The sequence below is a fragment of the Vulpes lagopus genome, chromosome 7, assembly GCF_018345385.1.
Source record: "Vulpes lagopus strain Blue_001 chromosome 7, ASM1834538v1, whole genome shotgun sequence".
Classification (NCBI taxonomy): Eukaryota; Metazoa; Chordata; class Mammalia; order Carnivora; family Canidae; genus Vulpes; species Vulpes lagopus.
Window position 1 is genome coordinate 18,247,594 of NC_054830.1, and position 23,333 is coordinate 18,270,926.

Below are 23,333 nucleotides of genomic sequence, written 5' to 3' on the forward strand. Positions count from 1 at the left end.
GTCTCTAGGACTACACCCTGGGCCGAAGGCAGCACTAAACCGCTGAGCCACCCGGGCTGCCCCAATAAGCTAGTTTTAAATGTTGTTTGTGGAACTACATTGAGACAGAATCAGGAAGTCATCTGCACCTGATAAAGAGCTAAATGTGAAAAATGTATCTGAATTTTATCAGATATATTTTCAGTTTTATTGAGATTTAATTGACCAATAAAATTGTAAAATATATAAAGTGTACATCGTGGTGATTTGATGTACTTCTATGTAATTTTATCATATTTGATGCTTTAAAAACAAAAACAAGGACGCCTGAGTAGCTCAGTGGTTGAGCGTCTGCCTTTGTCTCAGTTCTGATCCCAGAATCCTGGAATCAAGTCCTGTATCAGGCTCCCCAAGGGAGCCTGCTTCTCCCTCTGCCTATGACTCTGCCTCTCTCTGTGTATCTTTCATGAATAAATAAAAAAAATTTTTTTAAGATTTTACTTTTTATTCATGAGAGACACACAGAGAGAGGCAGAGTCATAGGCAGAGGGAGAAGCAGGCTCCATGTAGGGAGCCCGACATGGGACTCCATCCCAGGTCTCCAGGATCAGGCCCTGGGCTGAAGGCGGCACTAAACTGTTGAGCCATCCAGGCTGCCCAATAAATAAAAATCTTAACAACAACAAAAAGAAAACCCAGTATTTCTGGAAGAACTGCAAAAATGAAAGCTTCTGAACCTAACAACAACGGGTCATTCTCTTCTCAGAAAGCCTGTGGCAGGGCAGTCCAGGGGGCTCAGCGGTTTAGCGCCACCCTTCGGCCCCTGGCTTGATCCTGGAGTCCTAGGATCAAGTCCCATGTCCAGCTCCCTGCATGGGGCCTGTTTCTCTCTCTGCCTGTGTCTCTGCCTCTCTCTCTGTGTGTCTCTCATGAATAAATAAATAAAATCTTTAAAAAAAAAAAAAAAAAAAAGCCTGTGGCCTAAATGGTGTTGCCTACTCCCGAATCAAGCAATGTCCTGCAGCCACTTTACACACTTGGACCTCAGGCAGGCTCATTGGGATTCCTTCATTTTTACTTGTTCATTTGAACTGCTGATTCACGATGGGGTGTCGTGGGTGCAGGTCAGAGCCAGTAGTGGTTTCATGGTTGAATGATAAGGAATGTCTGTAGGAGTGTGTGTTTATATGTTTTGGGGGAAGATTCCCAGTTTCTTGGGGAGGAAGAGGCAGCGTTAACTGGCTTTATTCTGATTCTTCCTGAAGAAGAGAGAGTTGGAAAGGACTTTTAAGTCAAGGGAAGCAGGCAGCTTGAAGTCTTAGGAGGATATGCCAGCCAGGGGCAGCCACATTGGGAACTCATATAAGTTCCTTTCTTTGGCAACCCAAGGCAAGAAACTGAGAGGGAAAAAAAAGTAGGTGAGTAAGAGTGAGTCACCAGGCAGCTTGGGCGGGAAGAGGTTGAAGTCAGTTTGGAAAGCCCCGGTTTCCCATCTAGGAGCCTAACCAGAGAATGTGGCTGGGCCCCACTGACCCTTTACAGGAAAGGGAAAGAGTTGGACCACAGTCTATACTCAGGTTCAGCTGGTAGGTAGCTGAGTAGGAACCTAAGTTCCCAGACTTTCCAAAGCAGTGTCTGGATGTGGGCAATGAAACAGAAGTTTTAACAAATACTTTGATGGGACACCTGGGTGGTTCAGCAGTTTTGCGTCTGCCTTTGGCCCAGGGCGTGATCCTGGAGTCCTAGGATGAAGTCCCATGTGGGGTTCCCTGCTGCCTCTCCCTCTGCCTGTGTCTCTGATGAGTAAATAAAATCTTAAAAAAAAAAAAGTACCTTGGTGATTATTGGGGGCTCTATATCTCATGTAGAACAGGACCTGACACATCTTGGACACTTGGTTATCTGGCTTCAGCTCCATCTGTCCCCTTGAAACTATTTGCTGAGGAATGTTCAATCCACAAGCACTTGCCCCAGCAACCGTTATAAAATATCCCTTCTTATGCCTGGCTCCATTCTTGTTCTTCCCACTGTGCCTGTTACAGTGAATTAATAGGCCTTGGGCCTTCCTGCCCCCCACCCCTACTTATTTCTTGCCACTTCCCCAGATGATCTCATACCCTGCAGTGGCTACTTATTGTCCCCTTTGCTAGGCCTTTGTCTCAAACCCCTACTCCTTCTCTGAGCCTAACTACTTGCTCCAGATATTCCACCTGGATGTCTCATGCAAGATGTCTGAATCTGAACACATACTCTTCTCCCCAAACCTGCTTGTCCTTGTATTGTCCAATTCAGTCAGTGATGCCCCTTCCTACTTCAGACCCTTGCACACCATACTCCTTGCCTGTCCATCCTCCATCAGTTCATTCCTCAGCTGCTGCTTGACTTCTCTTCAGCTTCACTGCTGTTTCCTCCAGGAGGGAAGCATGCTCCTTCCTAGTAAGCCAGGCTCTCTTATTCTCAAAGTACACTGGACTACCTTAGAACTACACAAGATTTTAGTAATTATATATCCTTTCTGCCTTCCTGAGCACTGCATTCCTGGCAGCCAACAAAATACATGGTCCAGGACTGAATGATGAGCCCACATTCTGGACTGGGTGACACTGCTAACGTTTCTGCATCCTTGTCTGCCCAAGCAGAAGCTGCATTCAAGCTGAAGAGTCCCCTGGACTGTGATAGGAAGTGGCCCCAGGTCTGTCTCAAAAGATTGGCAGCAGAACCAAGAGGGAGAGGTTAGACCCAAACCACACCTGAGAAACAGCAGCTGGCCCCCAAGATAAGCCCCTACCCTGAGCCTAATCGTCCAATTCCAATTGCTAAGTGCCATGCAGGGCATGTTCAGAAAGGCCAGTTGTATACCCTTCTCACTCTGAATACATGAGAGGCAACAACCAGTATGGGCAGCACCAGAGCAGACTAAGTAAACCTGGGTAGCAACATGCAATGATCTAACAAGTAATGGAAAACAAACTGTAAAATTGCATGGACTTACAATTGTGTAAAACAGGTGGGCCTGGCACTTGGAGAAGCCATACTCTGAATGAGAACTCATGGTATTATTTTTTTGTGAATGTTGTATCATGCCTAGCAAATATTTGGAAAGGAGGCCTACTGCTGTGATTAGATAGTTAGCCCTTGACTTGTCTTCCTCTTTTTGGAATCAGGACTTTCTTTTGTAAGAGGGCCTTGGGATGGCCCTACTGAATATCCTGGCAGAGGGAAAAACACTAGGACAGGAGTTAGGCTTTCCACACACGGAAAACAAAAGCACAGGAAGTTCAGGCTTGGCTAAAACAAAGGCCAAGGGGCGGGGACTTAAGCTCACAGCCCTGTGACAATGAGGTTACTAAGGAAGGTGTCCCCAACTGACCAAGACAAACACACAATTCTGCTGACGGCCAACACTTTATTAGTGAGGAGCCTAGTTAGGGAGGGGGTGCTGGGATGGACAAGAAGAGCCCAGCTCAGGGGACTTTCCTGGAATTCAGGCGTTCCTCCATGCAGATTTCAAGGAAACACCATCATGGATGAAATCCCCAGAGGGCAGCGCTGTGACTGCCAAGCAGCAGGGAAAGGAGGGTTGCCTAGGCACAGCTGGGCCCCTGGGACAGCAAGGCTTCGATGTCAGGCTCGATATCGATGGTTGGGAAGCGGCGGCTATACCTGCGCACAGGCACGCCGTCTGGGCCCACTAGGAACTTCTCAAAGTTCCAGGCAACGTCGTTGCGGCACACCGGGGACCAGGTGATGAACTTGGGGTCGGTCATTAGCGCAGTGGTGTCGTCACTGGGGGCAGGCAGAGACTCCCGGAGGAAGGCGAAGAGGGGGTGCGCCTGCGCGCCGTTCACCTCGCACTTCTCAAAAAGCGTGAAGTTGGGCTCGAACCCGCCGCCAGGTCGAACGTACTTGAGGGAATTCAGGATCTCTTCGTTCTTAGCGTTTTCCTGCGGGAAGGAAGAGAAACTGGAATCCGGGCCCGCAAGGGGAGGGGAAACGTTCGAACCGCAAACCGAGAGGTTCGAACCGAGGTTTCTCGATGAGTCATCACGCTCTTGCCTTTCCTGTACAACCCCTAGGCAGACCCGAGACGAGCTGGGACGAGCGCCAGCAGCCCGTCTCTCTGCAGCCAGGGTCTGCGGCTGTCCTGCCCGACGGCCGTCTCGCCGTCGCTCCCAACCCCAGGTGCAAGCTCACCCCACTCTGCCCCTCGCCGCGTACCTGATGCCCGAACTGGTTGCACGGGAAGCCGAGCACAACCAGGCCCCGGGGTCCGAGGCGCCGCTGCAGCTCGTTCATCTGGGTGTAGTCCCGGACCGTTGTGCCTCAGAGCGACGCCACATTCTCGATGAGCAGCACCTTGCCCCGCAGGGAACCCAGGCTCATAGGTTCCCCGCCGGCCAGCGGACGCGCTGAGAAGGCGTACACGGAGCGCGGGGCCGCCGCCGCCGCGGCGGCTGCGGCAAGGGCAGCGGCGCACATGACTGGCTACCCAAAAGGAGTGCGGAGCTGCGGCTGGAGACCGCGAAGATTGTGGGATCACGTGGCGCAGGCACTTTTCCGGGCGCTCCGCCCCCCCACGGCCCCGCCTCATCCGGCCTCCGCCCTCCCTCCAGTCTGGTGGGAGGGTGCGCCCTGGCCGGATACGGGCACCGCCTAGGCGGTGTGGAGCCGCAGGCACAGCAGATTCAGTTTAGGCAGCGCAGCGGTGGCGGCGAAAATTACCTCGACCAGGGCACAGGCCCAAGAGAGCTCCGATTCCTTCTCAAAGGTTTTTAGTTAAGGGATGAAGCAGGACCCAAGGGAACTGGGCAGCAACAGCACGGGGAGCGGCTCCAGGTTACGAACCCTCCCAGGTCAAGCCATATTACTCCCCTTGCAGTCTGTGCCCTACTTGTCGCCAGGTGCACAGAGCGAGTTGTGACTTGTGGTGGTGCAGTTGGCAGTGGCTGCCAAGGCAAGTTCAGCGATGAGGCCCTGTAGCCCTAGGAAGGTTGTTGGAGGAAAGTGGGCAATGCCAGGGGCAGCCAGGGATCAAACTCCAAGATGCAGCTATAACTCATTTCCCTGCATTCTGAGGCTGCCTGGAGTGTGTTCTTATCTAGGCCTCTGGTCTCCTTTCTCCTGTATCTCCAATATGGCACTGTCCTTAACACTGGCTTTCGGAAGGAGCCACTGAGTCCCAGCCCCTCCCTGCCTTGTGGAGTGGATGGGCAGATTTGAGACCATCCTTCATACCTATCAAAAACCTGAGGCTCAGACCTTTAAGTAAAAGACTAAAAATGGATAGAAAGCAAAAAATGTCACACTCCTGAGATTCCTCTAGAGGAATGACTGTTGGGAGTGCCCGACATGTCTCCCTGGTACACTGCATTCCCTGCACTAGGCCACTGTGAACTTGAACGTGACACAGAACAAGCATTTCCACCTCCTTAGGAGCCGGGTTAGTGCCAAATTGAGGGGTCAGAGTGGGGGGCAAGCTGATATTTCACATTCAAATCGTCCAAAGAGAGCTAGGCTAGACATATATATCCTCCCACTCCCAACCCTGGAGAGAGCAACACAAACACCAGGATACAGGAAGTTTAGAAAACTGCCTTTATTCTATTAGTAGTTGGAAAAATTAACTGGTACAGAAAAAAAGTTTAGTCAGCTGGAGAGAAGAAATTGAGTGCCACCCAAGAGAAATGGTGGCTCCTCTGGTAGGGAACCTGGATACAGTGAGGAAAAAGAGCACTGTGAACTAGAGCCAGACCCTGCAGTCCAGGTGAGAGGTTATGCCACCTTTTGAAGTGTCTGTCTCAGGCATGAAACCAAATTCTTATTTATTTAGCCCAGCTCTGGGGAAGGGTACTAGGATATGTGGGGCTGAAAACAGGTGAAACGGGCCATCTTTTATCAGAGAAACTGACAAAACGGGAATTTTAAAAATGAATTTTCCATCTGACTTTATTTTCAAATACACTTTCTTTTTTAAAAAAACCAATACACTTTCTGCAGGGATGACAAATATCAGTATTAGGAAATCCAATTATACAAAAAATACTACATCTAGTCTGGGGTAGATAGATTTATTTTTTGGTAACATACATTAAGTGGCACTAATTACACAGTAACTATAAGGTAACTAACATGAAACCACAGAACTGTAACTCTGCCACAGCTGCATGGACTTGAGCCTTTCTGGATAAGCACATTTTCAAAAAACTGGATGACCATCACAGAGCTATGCCAATAAAATCTGTTAAGGAGTAAAGCTCTGAAGTAGGGACTCACCAGAGTACCTTGCAGCTGACAGATGACAGGCAGGACATGTTAGTTATAAAGTAGTTACAGCCTAATTCACAAAAGTTACCAACTGTTTCTCTTTCTAGAAAGAAGCAAGAAGTTAAGAAATTCCTTGAATTAGCGCCTGGTGTGTCAGGTGGGAGTGCAGAGGAGGGCTGTTAGAGCGGTGTCAGGAGGACCTCGGTGGTCAGGTGGGTTGGACATCATTAATAATCATGGTTGGCTTCTAAATACTGGTAGCAAGATGACTTTTGATTTGTAATCTTAGGTAAATTATAGATAAATGAAAAAGGCCAGTAATCATACACTAAGATTAATAAACAGCACTTCAAAATTAACCGCATGAGGGCTGTGCTTGCAGCAGGGTTTCACAAGACAAGGCACCCAGATTTTTTCTTCCCACGTCTGGCTTGCAGAGCAGCTCTCGTGGCCATTTCAAAAACCTCCCTCACTCCATCTTTGGTCTTTGCTGAACACTCCATGTACCCAAAAGCACCAATCCTGTTTGCCATATCTCTGCCTTCTTCCGGTTTCACCGGCTCCTAGCAAAGAGAAAAGCACTTTCAGTTAAGTGTCACATATATGAAGTATAAAGTACTCAAAATTCAGCTTAAAAAACTTCTTTTAAAAGCTGCCAGAAAAAAAAAAAAAAAAAAAAAAAAGCTGCCAGACCTAGAGGAGTCTTATGAAACTCATATGCAGTGACCCTCCCTACCCCAATATAAAATCCCTATCAAACAGGCTCTTCCTGAGAAGTAGACAGAAGGGAGAGGCCAGAGAAGCCCTGCCGGGTTAAAGAGGAAATCAAAGAGCAAATGATTCAAGCTGTCAATCCAGAGTAAGCACTTGGGTCTTCCAATTGTTGGCTTCAGAGAGGACTGAATGCCTATGGAAGGAAATAAATCCTGACCTTGACATTTAAACAGAGAAACTTCAGTGGAAGAACCTGGGCTGAATATCTTAATTAAGGCTCTTGTCCTGCACTGGGGAAGCCCTCATCATCACTTATAAAGGCACCAGGGCTCTCTAGACTCCTTGTCCTCAAGCTTTTCTGATCCTTTGGTTGCTACCAATTTAATCTTTGGCCTCACATTATAGCAGGGTAACAACTGGAGAGGGAAATCCAGAGCCTGATAAAGTTTGGGCATTTGGAGCACTGACTACTGCTGTCTCAGGCAGGCAATCCTTGGAGGCATAGTGCTATCTCACAGGAGAGGTTCCCATCTAAGTAGGGAGTCTTAAGGACCCTCTGAACAGGCATCAGGGAATGAGGGACGAATGGAGAAAGAGAGGCTTCTGGGACTCTTTAAATAACCTGGCTTGGGCAGCCCGGGTGGCTCAGCGGTTTAGCACTGCCTTCAGCCCAGGGCATGATCCTGGAGACCCAGGATTGAGTCCCGCATCAGGCTCCCTGCATGGAGCCTGCTTCTCCCTCTGCCTTTGTCTCTACCTCTCTCGGTCTCTGTGTCTCTCATGAATAAATAAAATATTAAAAAAAAAAAAATAACCTGGCTTGTGAGAGTTTCTGCTGGGCCCCCTCAACATCCAACTTTGGGCCCCGAGTTTAAGAATACTACAGGAAAACAGAACCCTGCCCCAGACCATGCCTGCTTCATCTTGGCTAGCTCCCGCCTTGTGTGCTCATCATTCCGAAGATCCTTCTTGTTCCCAACCAGGATGATGGGCACGTTGGGACAGAAGTGCTTGACTTCTGGGGTCCATTTTTCTGGGATGTTTTCTGAAAGAAGCAAAATTTGGTGTTACATACAATTCTGATCTTGATGAATGTCCAAGAGCCCTAGTTAAACTGCAAGGGAACTACTTTAAAGTATGCTGGACATTTAATAGAATCTCACTAGTTTCAAAACGACAGAAAAAAGGCAAAATCTAACCCCCTTCCATTAAGCACAAAATCACCAGCTTCTCCTCAGTCCCCACTAAGGAGCTCAGCTCCTGTGAAGTGGGGCCCAGTTAAAGCTGTGGAGGAACAAAGGATCCAGAATACAAGGTGGCTCCACATGATGCAACCTGACCCAAGGAGGGAAGCTATTCATGGACCATTTCCATCACTGCTGGCTAGTAACTATGAGCATATCTTACAGAAAGGGTCTCCATTCTAGGGCTGCAGCTGGCCCAGGTTCCCCATGTTCTCTCTACACCTTGCTTATGGACCTTCAACATGACCTCCATCATGTAGGTTACTGGTATTTTCAAATAGCTCGACTGACTTCTAAAAATGAGTGATAACCACTTCTTGCCAATATGGTACTAATTTAGAAAGGTTGGATGTACATCAATCATGTTGTGTAAGTGGCCAGGTTCAACCTCCCACAACCATGGCTTGGGCATCTCAGGGTCAGGCATGATTTTACAAAATGAGGTTAACAGTATTACCTACCTTACAGAGGGCTATTTTGAATCAATGCATACAAAGTACTTAATATGACAATCATTTAAGTGGTCTTCTTGTTGGGATACCTGGGTGGCTCAGCGGTTGAGCGCCCACCTTCAGCCCAGGGTGTGATCCTGGAGTCCCGGGATCCAGTCCCACATTGGGCTCCCTGCAAGGAGCCTGCTTCTCTCTCTGCCTGTGTCTCTGCCTCTTTCTCTGTGTCTCTCATGAATGAATTTAAAAAAAAAAAAAAAGTCTGCTTGTAATTTGAGGCTGTAGTTTAGAAGTAAACTGTTTATTCTCTGACTTCAAGACAAAAAAACCAAACGGCAAGAACTGCTTAGAATATGGAAAGATGCTCTGTCTTCTGGCTGAGGAACCACATCAGGTAAAGAAGCTAAATGCGTGAGGTCAGGAAATTCCTATAATTTAATGCTCCACTCTTTAGGACAGAAGATGGACACTTCTAAGGACTAAGCCAAACAGCCTGAGCTCTGAACCTTGCTCTCACCTCTGCACATGTTCTTACTTTTCACTGCAGCTGTGATCAGTGATCACTTTAAAAGGTAAATGAGACCTCATTCCCTTGTTCAAACCTTCCAAGAGCTCCAACCTCACTCGTGATGAGGAAAAGTCCACACCATTAACCACATGGCTCTGCAACCCTCACTCCCACACCCTCTGCTACAACACTGAGATTCCTTATTCTTCCTGTCTTGGTGGCTTTGCATCTGCTGTTCCCCCTACCTGGAAAGGTTTTTTTTGTTGGGTATCTGTATTGGCCTCCCTCAGTTCCTTTAGGTCTCTCCCAAAAGTCACCTTTTCAGCAAGGTTGCTGACCATCCTATATGGTCATCCTCTGAACTACCCATTCCATAACCACTTCTGAGAATGTTATCTGTAAAATTTCTTGCTATCAGATCTACTGTTATGTTTCTTGGATTTACTGTTGTATTTGCTCTTCTGTCTCAATCTAGAAGTTTCTTCCATAAATAGGCGCTCAATAATTATTTGCTGAATATATGAAATTATTACTCCCAATAGTCCCCCATCCCTTGGGAGTGTAGGACACAAAAATTAAAATGAATTGCCTGTGCTGCCTCCTCCTTTCGTGAATAATTTTTTTCCTTTTTTTTTTTTTTAAAGATTTTATTTATTTATGATAGACATAGAGAGAGAGAGGCAGAGGGAGAAGCAGGCTCCATGCTGGGAGCCCGAAGTGGGACTCGATCCCGGTACTCCAGGATTGTGCCTGGGCCAAAGGCAGGCGCTAAACCGCTGAGCCACCCAGGGATCCCCTCCATTTTTTTTTTTTTAAAAGTAGGCTTCATGCCCAGTGTGAGCAAGAGTATCATGCTTTACTGACTGAGCCAGCCAGGTGCCCCAAAACTTTATTCTTAAATTCAGTGATGGCAATCACCTATAATCTCTCCTACCCCTAAAATAATCTGATCACATTGGGGCATAGCACCTTGCATGGATTTATTGTGGGGTTGTATGATGGCCTTTGGGAATTCCAGAAAACCAGGAGAAGGAATCCTTATCATCTAGATCAGGGGTCAACAAATACAATCTTGTCAGCACCTGGGTAGCTTGGTTGGTTAAGTGTCTGACTTCAGCTCAGATCATGATTTCAGGGCCCTGGGATAGAGCCTTGAGTCAGGCTCCCTGCTCAGTGAGAAGTCTGTTTGTCCCTCTCCCCCTCCTCCTCATCTTCTCTCTTGCATGTGCAAATAAATAAATAAACAAACAAACAAAGAAACAAATAAATAAATAAAAAATACGTGGGGAGGCTGGGTGGCTCAGTTTGTTAAGAGTCCAACTCTTGGTTTTGGCTCAGGTCATGATCTCACAATCGTGAGACTGAGTCCCATGAGTCTCTGAGCATAGAGCTTCAGATTCTCATTCCTTCCCCCTCTGCTCTTTCCCTGACTCGCTCAAACTCTCTAAAATAAATAAAATCTTTAAAAAGGGGGGGGGGGTTAACTAGAACATAGACAAACTCATTCATTATATATTTTCTGTGGCTGCTTTTGTGATACAACAGTGGAATTGACTGTTGTGGCAAAGTTTACTAGAATATATGGCCAACAAAGCCTAAAACATTTGCTATTCGGTCTTTTGTAAGTTTGCTACCCCAGGTCTCAAACTAGTATTATAGACTCTAGACCAACTGCCAGTCCAGACAGCAGGGCTGAAACTTTCACAACATCCTGATTCCTGATCAAACTTGTTATCCTATACCTAGAGGTAAGGCAATAGTCTAACATCCAAGCAAGTAAAACCAAAGTATAACATTAGATTGACAATAGCTTTTTATTTTCTTGATCCAGATTTTGAGTTCCCGTAACACATTTTATTTACTTCGGGCAACTACTGGTGGGATTCGCCCCACCCTATCCAAGCCAAGACAATAGAACTTTAAGATTTCATTTATTTGACAGAGAGCAAAAGCCAGAGAGCATACATAGGGGGAATGGCAGAGGGAGAGGGAGAAGCAGGCTTCCCGCTGAGCAGGGAGCCTGATGCAGGGCTCAATGCCAGGACCCTGGACCATAATCTGAGCTGAAGGTAGACACTTAAGCGACTGAGCCACTCAGGCACCTTCAACAATAGAACTTTTATTTTTTTATTTTTATTTATTTATTTATTTTTTAACAATAGAACTTTTAAAAGTACTTTGGCAAAGCCAAGCTAGTTAGCTCAGCAAAGGAGCTCCACCTAACAATCACACTCTTGCAAGGACCTCCAAGGAAGGCAGAGCATCCTCCAACATCAGACCCTCTCCCTAGGTGTGTTTGTATTTCAGAGGAGATCAATCTCTCTTTGCCTCTTTACTTTCTACCTCTGCTCTCCTCCCCAGGGCCTGCCTTCTGGGAGAAGGGCCATCAAGAAACAAGTCATGGCTAGTAAAGAGAAATCAAAAGCTAAAGAAAGGAACCTGGGTGGCTCAGTCAGTTAAGCATCCAACTCTTGAAATCAGCTCAGGTCTTGATCTCAGGGCTTTGGGTTCAAGCCCTGTACTGGGCAACCTACTTTAAATAAAAGGGGGAGGGGGCGGCTAAAGACCTCCCTTGAGACCAGGAGACATGTAGACAAGTAACATTTTGCTCCGAAGATGTTTCTGTCCCTAGAGGATTATACCTTGGATGATGAGATGGAGGGCACATGTTTTTTCCTCATTCCTACAGGATTTAGACATAATCTATGTTGTGTGTGTAAAGGGAGGGTATCACATGTCTGTTTTCTGTGACCTGAAGCTCTGCCCTACCCTCTAGGGCCTTCCAACAGTCCCCCAAAGCAAGCCAGATTTGTTTGAAAACCCAGAACTAAAACAACTGTTGAAAATGACCAAAGTTAACCAATGGCAGAGAGGACTTTGCTCTGTTTCAGTCCTGGGAGACACTGCACAGAGAGCTCAGTCTCAGCTTGACTCCTTGGGTTGCATAACCTTGATAAAGTGGTTCAAACTCTTGGGAGTGCCCAAGTATTTTCATTAAAATGAGTATAACCATGAAAAAAAAAAAAAAGGTCACACAACCCTAACTGGCCAGCACAAGCCCAAATCACCAGCAGGCCCTCCAAGATGGTTTGTGTTAATGATAACAATATTCTTGGCCTTACTGCTACCTTGTAAAGACAGCACTACATCACCATGAGACATTTTTTTTTTTAAAGATTTATTTATTATTTATTTATTCAGAGAGAGGGAAAGAAAGGCAGAGACACAGGCAGAGAGAGAAGCAGGCTCCATGCAGGGAGCCCAACGCGGGACTCGATCCCGGGTCTCTAGGATCACACCCCGGGCTGCAGGCGGCACTAAACCGCTGTGCCACCAGGGCTGCCCACCATGAGACATTTCAAACTTATCAGCATAAACTGAAAGTAAGTTCTGTATCAGGCCCCGGTGCCTTGTTCTGCAGAGTGTGAGGTCAGTGTTACTCAGTCTCTTTCTGAAGGACAGTGGCTTCTGAGATGTGTGACCAACTGAGCTAGTGCAATGGTCAAGTTCAAGTCTCTCCTTATTAGCCTAGATACTTTAGAAAAGGGCTAAAATGTGGCTTTAAAAACATTACCAGGGGATCCCTGGGTGGCTCAGTGGTTTAGCGCCCGCCTTTGGCCCAAGGCGCGATCCTGAAGTCCCGGGATCGAGTTCCGCGTCAGGCTCCCTGCATGGAGCCTGCTTCTCCCTCTGCCTGTGTCTCTGCCTCTCCCTCTCTATGTCTATCGTAAATGAGTGGATAAAATCTTTAAAAAATAAAAATAAAAATAAAAACATTACCAGGAGGGGCCCGGGGTGGCTCAGCTAGCTAAGCATCCAACTCTTTGATTTAGCTCAGGTATAATCTCAGGGTCGTGAAATCAAGCCCTGTATCCACCTCACGGGCTCAGTGGAGTCTCCTCCTCTCTCTCTCTCCCTCTGCCCTCCCTGAGTGGTCTCTGTGTCTCAAAAAAATAAACCTTTAAACAAACAAACAAAAACAATACCAGGAAACAGCAAATCACCAGTCTAGATATCAGGAAGCAACAGGCAATATGAAGTACTGAAAAAAAAGGTGAGCACCCAAAAAAGCCTTTCCAATATCTTAGTCCAAAAGATGGCTTTGTATTTGATAACCCACCTACTTTACAAGGTAGAGACACATGGCAGCCATAGGAGACCTAGGCTGAAAAGTGACCCAAGGCTTAGGCTCTATAGTCCGAAGCCTCTACTCCAGCCACTGATGACTCCTTCTTTGAAGTTCATGTTTGCTTTTTACCAGTTGATGCATGAAAAAGGACCTGAGAAACCAGTGTCAGCCAGGCAGGCACACAGTGACAAACAACAGACTGCAGGGCTACTCACCTAAGCTATCAGGGCTGTCAATAGAGAAACACATCAGTATAACATCAGTGTCTGGATAGGAGAGAGGCCTCAAACGATCATAATCTTCCTGCCCAGCTGTATCCCACAAAGCCAACTCTACCTGTGATAGGAAAAATAAATGTAAGAATGCAAGGTTAATCCTACCCTCTTTCAGAATATGGCAAATAGTCCAAAATAGTAAAACAAACCTGAGGCAGAGGGTGTGTTTAAATTGTTTTAGGTTGAAATTTCTCAAAATACTAGCAGTATATAAAGTACATAATTCAAAATAGAGTCAAAAATTACTTATCTTGTAAAAAGCACAGTATTTAATTATAAACATTATACACAGAAAAGCAGTTGAACAAGGAAAATCAACTATAAACAACATTCTACCAAGTGTACAAAACATGACAGAGAAACACTAGACCTGAGTAACTTTCCCCTATATATTCTAATATAACCCTTTCCTTATGTTTTCTCATCATTTTGCCCCAATCTGCAAACATGGATACAAGATTATTTGAGGGGAACCTGGGTAACTCAGTCAGCTAAGCATCTGCCTTTGGCTCAGATCATGGTCCCAGGTCCTGGGATAGAGCACCACATTGGGCTCCCTGCTCAATGGGGAGTCTGCTTCTCCTTCTCTGTTTCCCTCTGTTCTTCTGCTAATAAATAAAAAAAATCTTAAAAAAAAAAAAAAGGTATTTGAATTGGTGGGTAAGAAAAGACACCAGGCTAGGTGTTAGGCAAGGTCTGAGTGGACAAGAAAGGTCTCTGGACCTGCCTTTTCTGCTCAAAAAATGTGAATGAAAGCATCACTAAGAAAGTAAAGTATTCCCTTCACACCTGGAAACCTGCTCACCTTCCTGTGGTAGGAGGGCAAGCTAATGCCTGGGCTCTGGACAGAGGTCCCCCTCCATGTTCTCCAGCACTGCAGCCAGCCCTGTGATTTCTCACAACCAGAATGGGATTTTAACATCTTCTGCTTAGCGACCCCATGGTGCTCAAAGCTCTCCTAGTATTTGGAATACCTTTTTTTTTTCTCCTAGAACTTTCACAGCCCATATTTCAAAGTTTCTAAGTATCATCATTTCCTTAAAGTTGATGGCTAATTATCTCTTCCACCCTCAAACTCTGCCCTAGGATGCATCACTCACAATCTCCACGAGGCCCACTGCACTTCTATCATACACACACACACAAAATCAGTTTGATATGTGTATTTCTAATACTTTGATACCCAATCCTCACAACAAACTGGAACATTTACTCTCTGCCAAATCACGCTGCCCTGGCCCCTTCATGCCTCATGTGTATTCAGTGAGACACATCCAACCCTATATGCTGATAAATGAATGGTTCAGGGTATTGGGCCTATCTCTTGTTAGAATGGGCTTTTCCATTTTTGGCAAGTCTGTTCCTGGGACACAATTACCTAGAATCTTTGATGGTTTCCTAGGCTCTGTTACTGTATACTCTTAGATGAACATTCTAAGGCAGTACCCTTTCTCAAGTTGGAGGTTACTTAGTTACTACCAAGCATTTTTATTTCAGGGACCCTAGAATTCTGAATAGCTGGCTTAATGTGCTTTCCAAACACAGTGCCACAAACTGAGGCACTAGAACAGAAAGGGATAGTAAGGTAAAGCAGAAAAATGAGAAGGATGAAAGGACATGGAATTATGGGGGCCAATATATTAGGTGCTAGCAGCATGAGACACGTGAACAAATGCCTGAGAGGACTGAGTTATTGGAGAAGAGCCCATTGTTCTAGTTTTCTTTTTCAGCTGACCCACCTGCAGTGGGAATTTCATGCATCTTCAAAATATGTACAGGAAGCTGAATAAGACATATTCACAACAAAAAGCAGAAAATAAAAAATCTATAAACTCTAATTCCAGAAGAGTTTTCCTCTAGTCTTGCCAGTGGATTTTCAGGACAGACATGAAGAAACACCATCCTCATTGCCAGTGACAGGTAATTGAAGCAAAGGTGGCAGCCTATTTATGTTAAAGTCAAAAACCATTTACACAAATTAAATATGAGGATGTTATTTAACTGTCACATTGCTGGTGGAGTAGATCAGTATAGCCCTTTGAGACCCATAAAATGACCTGTTGACCTAGTAATCCCGTATTTTACTGCTGAATGAAGTATTAGGAAAAAAACTGGAAAAAAAATCCCACCCATACAAAAAGGTTCATTTTAGCATTATCCATCTAGCAACAAACTAAATTTCAATGTTCTTTTTTTTTTTTTAATTTTTTTTTTTTTTTTTTTTTTTTTTTTTTTTTTATGATAGTCACAGAGAGAGAGAGAGAGAGAGAGAGAGAGAGAGAGAGAGGCAGAGACACAGGCAGAGGGAGAAGCAGGCTCCATGAACCGGGAGCCTGACGTGGGATTCGATCCCGGGTCTCCAGGATCGCGCCCTGGGCCAAAGGCAGGCGCCAAACCGCTGTGCCACCCAGGGATCCCACAAACTAAATTTCAAATATAAAACTGTTAAGAGCACATATACTAGGGCTTCCCTATATAAATAGGTAGGAATGTTAGCAAAGTCTAGATGATAGCAGTTAAAAATTAATAAAGTTAAGATGGCAAGAACAGAATGGATTTCTCATTCAAACACGTTTGTTATCATTAAACTGTATACTGAAGAAACAAAAAGACCTAATTCTCTACAGGCTCTATGAACAGCCTAAGATACAAAATGAAACCAGTTGTTATGAAAAGTGTACTCACCTGCTTTCCATCAACTTCAATATCTGCCACATAGTTCTCAAACACTGTGGGTACATACACCTCTGGGAACTGGTCCTTGCTAAAGACGATGAGCAAACAAGTCTTACCACAGGCTCCATCACCAACAATCACCAGTTTCTTCCGGATGGCAGCCATGCTGAAACATGAGACAAAGGTGTTATCTAGAATGCATAAGCTATTAATAGCTTCAAGCTATGACACACACTTTTCTAACCATGGGGCACAAGTCTGTATAGCACACCCAAATACAAAATGCTAGTACGGCTTTCCACTTGACATCAAAAGGTCATAACAAAACTCCACAACTAACGGTTACACTATTTAAACTTGATTTCTTTTTAAGATTTATTTGAGAGATGATGGAAAGGGTAAGATAGGATAGGATAGATAGGATAGGATAGGATAGGATAGGATAGGATAGGATAGGATAGGATAGGAGTGAGGGCAGATGGCGATACCATATGTAAGCACTCCATGCTGAGTGTGGAGCCTGACGTGGGGCTTGATCCCAGGATCCTGAGATCATCACCTGAGCTCAACCCTATAGTAGAATGCTTAACTGACTGTGCCATCCAAGCACCCCAAACAGATGTTTATACTTAATGGTAAAAAGACTGAAAGCTTTTCCTCAAGATCAGGAACAAGACAAGAGTGGCCACTCTTGCCACTTCTAACTAACATGATACTGGAGACTCTAGCCAGAGTAATTAAACAAGGTGATGAAACAAGACATCCAGATTGGAAAGGAAGAAATAAAACTATCTTAACTTGAAGATGACATGACCTTATATATGGAAAATCCTAAGGAATCCTAAGGAACTAAACATTATTAAAACAAATTCAGGGGATCCCTGGGTGGCTCAGCGGTTTGGTGCCTGCCTTTAGCCCAGGGCATGATCCTGGACTCCCGGGATCAAGTCCCACATCGGGCTCTCTGCATGGAGCCTGCTTCTCTCTCTGCCTGTGTCTCTGACTCACTCTCTCTCTTTCTGTGTCTCTTATGAATCAATAAATAAAATATTTAAAAAAAAAAAGGAGGGATCTATTAAAAAAAAACAAACACAAATTCAGTAAGGCCGTAGGATACAAGACGAACATACTAAAAACAACTGTATTTCTATAACCTAGTAATGAACAAAGAGAAAATGAAATTAAGAAGATAAAATTTCAGGGGTGCCTGGGTGGCTCAGTGGTTGAGCATCTGCCTTTGGCTCAGGTTGTGATCTGGGGTGGGGATCGAGTCATGTGTCAGGCTCCCCACAGGGAGCCTGCTTATCCCTCTGTCTCTGCAAGTCTCTCATGAATAAATAAAATCTTAAAAGACAATTTCATTTTCAATGGCTTCACAAAGAATAAGGATAAATTTAACAAAAGTATAAAATATACCCTGAAAACTCCAAAACACTGTTGAGAAAGAACTATGAAGATAATAGATCTATGAAAGATCTATGAAGATAATGAATGAAGACATTTCAAGTTTCTGGACTGGAAGACAATATTGTTAAATGGCAACATCTTCCAAATTATTCTAGAGATTCAAGACAATCCCTATCAAAATACCAGAGGGCTTCTTCACAGAAATTGACAAACTGATTAGAAAATTCACAAAGATATTCAATGGACTCAGAATGTAAAAACAATAGTAAAAAAGAACAAAGTTGCAGGACTCAAGCTTCCTGATTTTAAAACTTACTGTAGGAGTGCCTGGTGGTTCAGTTGGTTAGGCATCTGCCTTCAACTCAAGTCATGATCTCAGGGTCCTGGGATGGAGCCCCACATTGGGCACCCTGCTCTGTGAGGAGTCTGCTCCCTCACCATTTACCCTTCCTTGCCCTACTTGTGCTCTCAAAGAAAGAAAGATTAAAAAAAAAAAAGGCTGTTTTAAAGCTATAGTAATCAAGATACTATTGCACTGTTATAAAGACAGACATAGAGATCAGTGGAATAGAACTGAGAGTCTAGAAATATGCTCCCACATTAAGGGTCAAGTGGTTTTCTTTTCTTTTCTTTTCTTTTCTTTCTTTCTTTCTTTCTTTTCTTTCTTCCTTCCTTCCTTCCTTCCTTCCTTCCTTTCTCTTTCCTTTCTTCTCTTTCCCTCCCTCCCTCCCTCCCTCCCTCCCTCCCTCCCTTCCTTCCTTCCTTCCTTCCTTCCTTCCTTCCTTTCTTTCTTTCAAGATTTTATTTATTTATTCATGAGAGACAGAGACACAGGGCAGAAGAAGAAGCAGGAACCCTGCAGGAAGCCTGATGTGGGACTCAATCCCCGGGACTCCAGGATCATGCCCTGGGCCAAAGCAGGGGCTCAACCGCTGAGCCACCCAGGCGTTCCGGGTCAAGTGATTTTCAACAAGGATGCCAAGACAATCTGATGGAGGAAAGGCATTCTATTCAACAAATGGTGCTGAGGAGATCCACACAAAGAATCAAGTTAGAAATCCACACCTCATATTGTATTAAAAAAATTTTTTTTTTTTTTAGATTTAATATATTCATTCATGAGACACACACAAGAGAAAGGCAGAGACATACATAGGCAGAGGGAAAAGCAGGGCTCCCTGCAGGGAGCCTGATGCAAAACTCGATCCCAGTACCCTGGGATCATGACCTGAGCCAAAGGCAGACACTCAACCACTGGAGCCACCCAGGTGCCCCTATCATATACAAAAGTTAAATCAAGATGAACTATAAGCCCAAATATAAGATCTAAAATCATAAAATATTTAACTCCCTATCCCCCCCCTTTCTACCCACTCACCCCTGATAACCACCATTCTACTTTCTATCTCTGAGTTTTACCACTACCTACTTCATTTGGAAGGAAGTAGAACCAAGCAGCATTTGTCCTTTTGGGATTGGCTTATTTTACTCAGCATGTCTTCAAGTTTGATAGGTGTTATAGCGTGCGTCAGAATTTCCTTCCTTCTTTAAAGTTGAGTAATATTCCATTGTATATGTATATACTGCATTGTTTACCCACTGATCCACTGATAGACACTACTGGGTAGCTTCCACCTCTTGGTCACTGTGAGTAATATATTTAAGAATATATTTGGGGCGGGGCACCTAGGTAGCTCAGTGGTTGACTGTCTGCCTTTGGCTCAGATCTGATCCTGGAGTCCTGGGATCGAGTCCCACATGAGACTCCCCATAGGGAGCCTGCTGCTCCCTCTGCCTATGTGTCTGCCTCTCTCTGTGTCTCTCATGAGTGAATACAATCTTTAAAAATACATATATATACATTTGGGGCAAGGTGCCTGGGTGGTTCAGTTGGTTGGCTGTCTGCCTTAGCCTTGGGCTCCCTGCTCAGTGGAGAGCCTGTTTCTCACTCTCTCTCTGCTGCTACCTGTGCTTGCGCTCACCCTCTTGCTCTGTGTCAAATAAATAAATACCAAATAAAACCTAACGGAAAATATTGGAGGAATATATTGGAGGCGCCTGGGTGGCACAGTTGGTTGGGTTCCTAACTCTTGATTTTGGCTTGCATTGTGGTTTCAGGGTCCAAGAGTCCTAAGATCAAGCCCTACATCAGGCTCCATGCTTAGCAGAGTCTGCTTGAGAATTTCTCTCCCTCTGGCCATCCCCTTTGTGTGCATGTGCAAGAGTATATTCATCACTAGCAACTGAGGAAAAAACAGATAATTGGACTTTCATAAAAACTTAAAACTTCTGTACTTCCAGAGATACCATCAAGAAAATGAGAAGACATGGGGCATGTGGCTGGCTCAGCACGTAAGGTTTGATCTAAGAGTCCTGAGTTCAAGCCCCTTGTTGGGTACAGAGACCACTTAAAACAAAAAAAGAAAATAAGAAAACAACCAAACAGGAGTAAATGTTTACAAATAACATACTATCTAGAATACATGAAGAACCCTTACTCAGGGTAACTCAACAACAAAAAAACTCAGCTTAGATGGATGGTCTGGCTCAGGGTCTCTTATGAGACTGCAATAAAGATGCTGATTTGGGGGTGGTGCCTGGGTGACTCTGTTGATTAAACATCTGATTCTTGGTTTCAGCTCAGGTCCTGATCTCAGGGTGGTGAGATCAAGCCCCATGTCAGGCTCCACACTCAGCATGGAATATGCTTGAGATTCTTTCCCCCTGCCTCCCCTTCCACTCCTTCTCCCATGTTCATGCATTCCCTAAAATAAAATCATTATTTTTTAAAGATTATTTATTCATGAGAGAAACACAGAGAGAGGCAGAGACATAGGCAGAGGGAGAAGCAGGCTCCCTGAGAGGAACCTGATGTGGGACTCAATCCCAGGACCTGGGGACCATGCCCTGAGCCAAAGGCAGACCCTCAACCACTGAGCCGCCCAGGCGTTCCAGTAAAATCTTAAAAAAAAAAAAAAAAAAAGAAAAGAGAAGAAAAAAAGGGGGGGGGGGGTGTTCTGGATATGACCTAGCAATTCCATTCCTAGACATACATCTGAGAAAGATGAAAACCTATGTCCACACAAACACTTATACACAAATGTTCACAGCAACACTGAAATATTCACAGCCAGGGCACCTTGGTGACTCAGGTAAGAGTCCGACTCTTGGTTTCAGCTCAGGTCAAGAGATCAAGCCCCATGCTGGGTTTAGCACTCAGCAGGGAGTCTACTTGAAGATTCTCTCCCTCTGCCCCTCCCCCTGCTTGCATACTCTCTAAATAAATAAAATCTTTTTTTTTTTTTTTTAATTTATGATAGTCACACAGAGAGAGAGAGAGAGAGAGAGAGAGAGAGGCAGAGACACAGGCAGAGGGAGAAGCAGGCTCCACGCACCGGGAGCCCAACGTGGGATTCGATCCCGGGTCTCCAGGATTGCGCCCGAGTCCAAAGGCAGGCGCCAAACCGCTGCGCCACCCAGGGATCCCTAAATAAATAAAATCTTAATAAAAAATATTCATCATAGTCAAAAAGTGGAAATAAACCAAACATCCAAAAATAATAAATGCATAAAATGTGGCATATATATCCATGCAATGGAATAATATTCAGGACAGAGAAAAGTGTTGATACATACTACAGTTGAATGAAACTTGAAACATTACATATGTAAAGAAGCTAACCATAAAGAACCACATATTGAGTGACTCCATTTGCATAGAATGTCCAGAGACATCTGGCTGGCTCAGTCAGATGAGCATGAGGACTCTTAATCTCAGGGTCATGAGTTCAGCCTCACATTAAAAAAAAAACAAAATAATACAGTGTGTGTGTGTGTGTGTGTGTGTGTGTAAAATGTCCAGAATAGGAAAATACAGACACAGAAAGTAGGTTGGTGATTGCCTAAAGAAGGGAGTTGGAAGAGGGAAGAAAGGAAATGATCACTAAGGGAACAGTTGAGCCTCTTTTTGGGATGATGAAATTGTCATGAGATGCTCTCATGAATGAATCAATGAATAAATAAATAAAATCTTCAAAAACAAAAAAAAAGACCGGTAGTGAAATTGTCATAAGACGGATACACAGCCAAAGCTCTATGAACATACTATATAGTATAAATACATGACATTGAATAGTACACTCTAAATGAGTAGATTGTAAGGTATGTGAAGCGTATTTCAATAAAGCTGTTACCAAAAAAGAATTCTAGCATCCTATTTGCCAGAGACTAATTAATGGTCAACCACTCCAATTCCTACTATTCCCTTTTAGAACAGCACTTCAATTTTTAGCTGTGTACTTTGCTGCCTAGTTAAAAGACTACATTTCTCAGCTTCCCTTACATTAGGTATGTATGTACCTAATATATAAATATACACATACATATACATATATAGGTATATATATATATATATATATATATATATATACACACACATATATATATTCACACACAAAGTTCAAGCCTATGAGATGTAATCAGCAATGCCTGTGAGACTTCCAAGAAGTCTTCCTTAAAGTGAAGTCACATGCCCTTCTTTGTCCCTTTCCTCCTTCATGGTGCTTAAACCTGGAGCCAAGGCTACTTTCTGAAGAGCCGTCCTGGAACGTGAGGACGTGGATGTGTGGATGAAAAACATAAATGCCATTCTGGAATTGGAAAAATAAAAGGTAGAGTCTGAATCCTAATTGTTCTTGGGAGACACCACCTCAGTCACAGACTGCCTACACTTCTACCCTCCTTTATGTGAAAAATAAATGACTGTCTTCTTTAATATGGTAATTTCCAGGTCTTTATTATATGTAGTCAAATGAATCCTCAAGAATACATATCACAATGGGCAGCCCTGGTGGCCGCCTTCGGCCTGGGGTGTGATCCTGGAGACCCGAGATCGAGTCCCACGTCGGGCTCCCTGCATGGAGCCTGCTTCTCCCTCTGCCTGTGTCTCAGCCTCTGTGTGTCTCTCATGAATAAATAAATAAAATCTTAAACAAACAAACAAACAAACAAAAAACAAATACATATCACAAAACCAGACTATCTAAATGGAATGTTTCCCAAACTGGAGTAGCCATGATAATCCACTGGAGGTACATGAAGCAAACATGAGAAACACATTTTTTTAAGTCTAGAATACCTAAGGAATTTAGCTTAAAAAAATTTTTTTTAAAGATTTTATTTATTCATGAAAGACACGTAGAGAGAGAGGCAGAGACATCGGCAGAGGGAGAAGTAGGCTCCATGCGGGAAGCCTGATGTGGGACTCAATCCTGGGATTCCGGGATTCCGCCGTGAGCCAAAGGCAGACACTCAACCACTGAGCCACCTAGGCATCCCCCCCCCCCAATTTTTTTTTGAAGATGTTATTTATTCATGAGAGACTCAGAGAGGAGGGAGACATAGGCAGGCAGAGGAAAAAGCAGGCTCCTTGCAAGGGAGCCCGATGTGGGATTTGATCCCCGATTTCGGGATCACACCCTGACCGACCCAAAGGCAGATGCTCAGCTGAGCCACCCACCTGTACCTAGCTTTAAATTTTTAATTGCAGGGCAGCCCCGGTGGCGCAGCGGTTTAGCGCCGCCTGAAGCCCGGGGTGTGATCCTGGAGACACGGGATGGAGTCCCACATCAGGCTCCCTGCATGGAGCCTGCTTCTCCCTCTGCCTGTGTCTCTGCCTCTCTCTCTCTC

At 44.6% G+C, this 23,333-nt stretch overlaps 2 protein-coding genes across 3 annotated transcripts in view; both read right to left on the reverse strand.

Moving 5' to 3' along the window:
- Positions 1-3,368: 3,368 nt before the first annotated feature.
- Positions 3,369-4,512, reverse strand: GPX1 (glutathione peroxidase 1). The gene is made up of 2 exons (XM_041760377.1): positions 4,198-4,512; positions 3,369-3,923 (listed from the first exon to the last, which is right to left on the reverse strand). Exons 1-2 carry the CDS (start codon positions 4,456-4,458, stop codon positions 3,564-3,566), a joined length of 621 nt encoding a protein of 206 aa, XP_041616311.1. The 5' UTR covers positions 4,459-4,512; the 3' UTR covers positions 3,369-3,563.
- Positions 4,513-5,551: 1,039 nt separating this feature from the next.
- The window catches only part of RHOA (ras homolog family member A), a 62,547-nt gene continuing 44,765 nt past the window's right edge, over positions 5,552-23,333 (reverse strand). For both annotated transcript variants that reach the window (XM_041760380.1, XM_041760378.1), the window contains 4 exons: positions 16,248-16,404; positions 13,503-13,623; positions 7,872-8,002; positions 5,552-6,806 (listed from right to left, as the gene is read on the reverse strand). In XM_041760380.1, coding sequence (XP_041616314.1) covers positions 6,633-6,806; positions 7,872-8,002; positions 13,503-13,623; positions 16,248-16,403 — 582 coding nt within the window. In that variant the 5' untranslated portion in view covers position 16,404 and the 3' untranslated portion in view covers positions 5,552-6,632. The remainder of the gene's footprint in view (positions 6,807-7,871; positions 8,003-13,502; positions 13,624-16,247; positions 16,405-23,333) is intronic.